We start from the raw sequence: 3,930 nt of genomic DNA, 5'->3' as shown, positions 1-3,930 counted from the left end.
CATGGGACGCTGTGCCCAGGAGACAAGCTGAACGCACAGCAGCCGGATGCACAAACCAGCGGCCCCGGGGCCTGAGCGGTGACAGGAAGCTCGCTTGGTGGCCGCACATCCCAGAGGTGGAAGCACTGGCCGTGGGCCTGGGTCCGTCAGTGTTGCAGGCAACCCCTGTCCCCTCTCCTGCCCAGGGGGCGCCAATGTGAAAGGGGTTCCCACACCAAAACCCATAAAATGCTGATTAAAACTCAGTGAGATGCACCGCCCCCCCACCCCCGAATGGGGCGTTGGAGGGTGACAGGCCTGGCCCCATGGCTGTGGGGAGGCGTCTGGCTCCCAGGAAAGGAGGTGCTCAGACCTCAGGCCCGGCTCCCTCGCTGGCACAGGCACAGACATGCGGGATGTGCTCACAGGGACAGCCGCCCTGGTCCTGAGACCCTGACCGGGCACCTCTGTCCCCTGTAGCAGCCTGGACGCAGGGTCGCTGGGAGCCGACACGCTGACGGGGAGAAATGGTGTCCTCCCCACACGCAGCCGCGAAGGACGGCACCGCGTGGTGTTCGGTGTGACGGAGGCTCCAGCCTCACTCCACCCGCCTGCACCTGTGACACTTAGGCAGCCGCACGGCGTCCACATGTGCGAGCTCAGTACGGCCTGAGAGCTGAGGACGGTGCTGGGAGGGAGGGCAGGGCACTGTGTGGTCGGAGGCCCCAGGGTGTGGGGCCAGGGGTCTATTGTGATCCCGTTGCTGGGCACCTGGGTGCCCCTAGAATTATCTTTTTAAAAATGTTTTTATTGATTTCAGGGAGGAGAGAGAGAGAGACATCCATGACGGGAGAGAATCACCCATCGCTGCCTCCTGCACGCCTCCTTCTGGGGACTGAACCCTCAACCCGGGCATGTGCCCTGACCAGGAATCAAACCGTGAACCGTGACCTCCCGGTTCATAGGTCTGCACTCAACTACTAAGCTGCGCTGGCTGGGCAAGAATTAGCTTTTCAATGTTATGTGTTGCTTTATGTGACCTGAATACACATGACCGCTCCCCAAGGAGACACAACCCCAGGCACCAGGGGCTGGGGAGGGGGTGTCCCCACAGCAATGCCCAGTGCTCAGGGCCAGGGGTCCCCACAGTGACACACAGTGGCTGTGTGGCTGCCTCTGGAGCCCTCCCTCCCCCTCAGTGACGCCCACAGCTGGACACACGGCCACAACCACAGGTGCTCTTCACACACTTTAATGAGGGGCAGTGCCCACCACCCACTCCCTGGGCTGGGGGAGCTCAGGGCAGGGGGCAGGGCAGGTGGAAAGGGCAGCCAGCTGGGCAGGAAGCAGTGGTCGGGGACAGGAGGGGGCTGGGTCGCAGCCTGAGGGACGGGCTCAGGGCTCCTTGGGGACGTACTGGTGGATCCAGTCCAGGTAGTAGGTGACGCGGGTGTAGATGCCGGGCCTGTGGGGCTGGGCACAGCCATCACCCCAGCTGACCACACCCGCCTGCAGCCAAGTGCCGTTGACCTTGCAGACCAGGGGCCCTCCAGAGTCGCCCTGGGGAGGAGAGGGGTCAGTGGCTGGAGAGGTGGATGGGGGGGGACTTGGGGGAGGACACGGGCCCACCTGGCAGGAGTCACTCTTCTGGTTCCCGGCACAGATCACGTTGTCCTTGACAATCCGGACGTTGTCCCCCGTGTACAGGCCCGTGTGGTATTCCGAGTCACAAAGGCTGTTTTCCACGATGGGGACCTCCACCTCCTTCAGGGGGTACGGCGGTGGGAGGGGTACTGTGCGGTGAGAGGAGAAGGATGAGGCAGGCTGGGCTGGGCAGCTTAGCCAACCTGCCATGGGATGGCGCAGGGGCGGGGCTGGCTGCAGGGGTGCCGCTGCCTCCTTGGGGCCAGGGCTGAGCCCAGGCACATGCAGGGCTGACCCACCGCCTTCTCCCCCAAGGCTGGGCCTGCGACCTTGACCTCACTTACGCCCCTGTTGGGAAGGGAAGGGGCGGGAGCCAGGCCCGGTTCCTCCCAGCTCGGCCTCCAGGCCGGCCCTCACCCCAGGACTCAGTTTTCGGGGCTGGAGGCTGTGTCTCCAGGGGCGCTTGGGCGATGACACATCCGGTTCCTTGTGAGGGGCCCAGAGGACGTGCCTCCCGCAGGGCACCTGCTCATGCTCAGTGTCCCTAAGGCTTTGCTCTGAGTTGTGGATCAAGGGAGACAAGATGATGGTGCTGGAGGGGTCAGACCGAGCTCATCCAACTGCACCCTGGCTCCTGCTTCGGGCTCCTTGCGGGGGGCGCGGGGAGAAGATGCAGGCCAGCCTGCAGGAGCGGGCACGGTTCGCTTTCCCTGATTAATAAGGGCCCCTTATGTGTGTGCTTTCTCTCTTCCTATATCCCGTCCATGAAATACCAACTGTGACTATGCCCTTTCGTGCCAGGGGAAGCTGAGGCTCAGAGGCGCTAAGTGACTTCCTTGCCCAGGCACCAAGTCCCTGCTCTTGGTACACCCTGCCTCTGCCAGCTCTCCCCTGCCAGACTCACCAAACTCCCACTCCCTGAGCTGGCCCATCAGAACCATCTCCAAAAGGGAACCCCAGAGCTCAGTCATGGGTGTGACCGTTCCCCACCCCACCACCACCACCACCACCGCCTAAGCCCCCCAACTCTACCTGACACTCACCTCCATTGTCCACATCACCCCAGCCTGTCACCCAGCACGGGGTCCCCGGGGGGAAGGACTCCGAGGCAGGGGGCAGAGCGACCAGCTGGACGTTGCAGGAGGTGTTCACAGGGTCCTGCAGCTCCATCAGGGCGATGTCAAACCCCTCCTGGATGGCATAGTACTTGGGGTGCACGATGATCCGGTTGATGGGCAGCAGCTTGTCCCGGTAATAGAGGTGCTGCTCCCGCAGCTGCACCCTCAGGTCTGCGGGATCTGTCTTTTCCCTGGAGGGAAGGGCACCTACTCAGGGGACTGAGCAGCCTCCTGTTCACCCAGGAGGGAGTGCGGATGAAGCCCAGGCCCACCCCCACGCCCACCCATCAGGCCCCATGGACACTCACGGTCCCAGGCAGTGCGCGGCGGTCAGCACCCACTGGGGGTGGATGAGGGAGCCCCCGCAGAAGTGCATCCAGTAATGGAGTTTGAGTCTCAGGCTCACCTGCCAGGGCCACTTGCCTTCAGGGGCCTCCTGCCCCCCCACGATGCCCACTCTCTCCAGGTCCTGCCTTGGGGCTGGGGCAGGAAACACCCTCAGGGCAGAACAGGACACAGCCCGGCCTCTGAGCCCACACAAACCTGGGCTTCTGTGAGCCCACCACCCATGGTGGAGCCAGTGGGGTGAGGGGCAGGGACAGGGACAGGGACAGGGCTGAGCAGGATCAGGACTCACCAGGGGCCCCGTGGCCCAGGCTCAGCAGGAGGGGCAGTGCCAGCACCAGCAGACTCAGCATCTGGAAGGAGCCAGGAGGGGCTGCCTGACCCAGGGGGGCTGAGCCAAGCGGGGGTCTGGAGGGTGTGGGTGCAGATGGAGTCGAGGACCCTAGATGAGGGGTCAGTTCAGACCTGGAGTCTGAGGTCCTGCTGCTCCAGATGTGAGGCTCAGCTACTCAGTGCACGAACCCCAGATGGTGGGGTCTGGTGGGGGTGCTTACCTTGACTGGTCCCTGCTGCTATTGCCCAGCCCACTCTCCCCTCCCCATTTATCCTTCCAGATCAGGGGGGATGGGTGGGGGGGTGGGGCAGAGGAGCGTTTGCTCGATCCTCCAATCCAGAGTGGAGGAAGTGGATGATTCAGACCCAGAACCCTGCTCTTGTGCCCAGGTTATCTTGGATGGCGGACAACGTCTGCATCTGGGTGTTATCTGAGCAGTTCTGCTAATCACCACGGTATCTTGTTATCTTGGGATCTGAGTATCATCAGTGAGGGACAGGCAGATGGAAG

At 63.1% G+C, this 3,930-nt stretch overlaps 1 protein-coding gene across 2 annotated transcripts; it reads right to left on the bottom strand.

Moving 5' to 3' along the window:
* Positions 1 to 1,223: 1,223 nt before the first annotated feature.
* On the bottom strand, positions 1,224 to 3,684 carry LOC139008301 (tryptase beta-2-like). 2 transcript variants are annotated; one of them, XM_070411609.1, is made up of 6 exons: positions 3,641 to 3,684; positions 3,379 to 3,439; positions 3,050 to 3,221; positions 2,667 to 2,932; positions 1,609 to 1,772; positions 1,224 to 1,539 (listed from the first exon to the last, which is right to left on the bottom strand). In XM_070411609.1, exons 2-6 carry the CDS (start codon positions 3,437 to 3,439, stop codon positions 1,375 to 1,377), a joined length of 828 nt encoding a protein of 275 aa, XP_070267710.1. In that variant the 5' UTR covers positions 3,641 to 3,684; the 3' UTR covers positions 1,224 to 1,374. The 2 variants fall into 2 exon arrangements, with proteins under 2 accessions (XP_070267710.1, XP_070267709.1); XM_070411608.1 differs by having other exon boundaries at positions 3,552 to 3,645.
* Between the last annotated feature and the right edge of the window lie 246 nt (positions 3,685 to 3,930).

Source organism: Myotis yumanensis, unplaced genomic scaffold, assembly GCF_028538775.1.
Source record: "Myotis yumanensis isolate MYYU_CA2020_CCGP unplaced genomic scaffold, mMyoYum1.0.hap1 SCAF_4, whole genome shotgun sequence".
Lineage (NCBI taxonomy): Eukaryota > Metazoa > Chordata > Mammalia > Chiroptera > Vespertilionidae > Myotis > Myotis yumanensis.
Note: the sequence above shows the minus strand (reverse complement) of the source record. Positions and strands in the feature narration are given on the sequence as shown.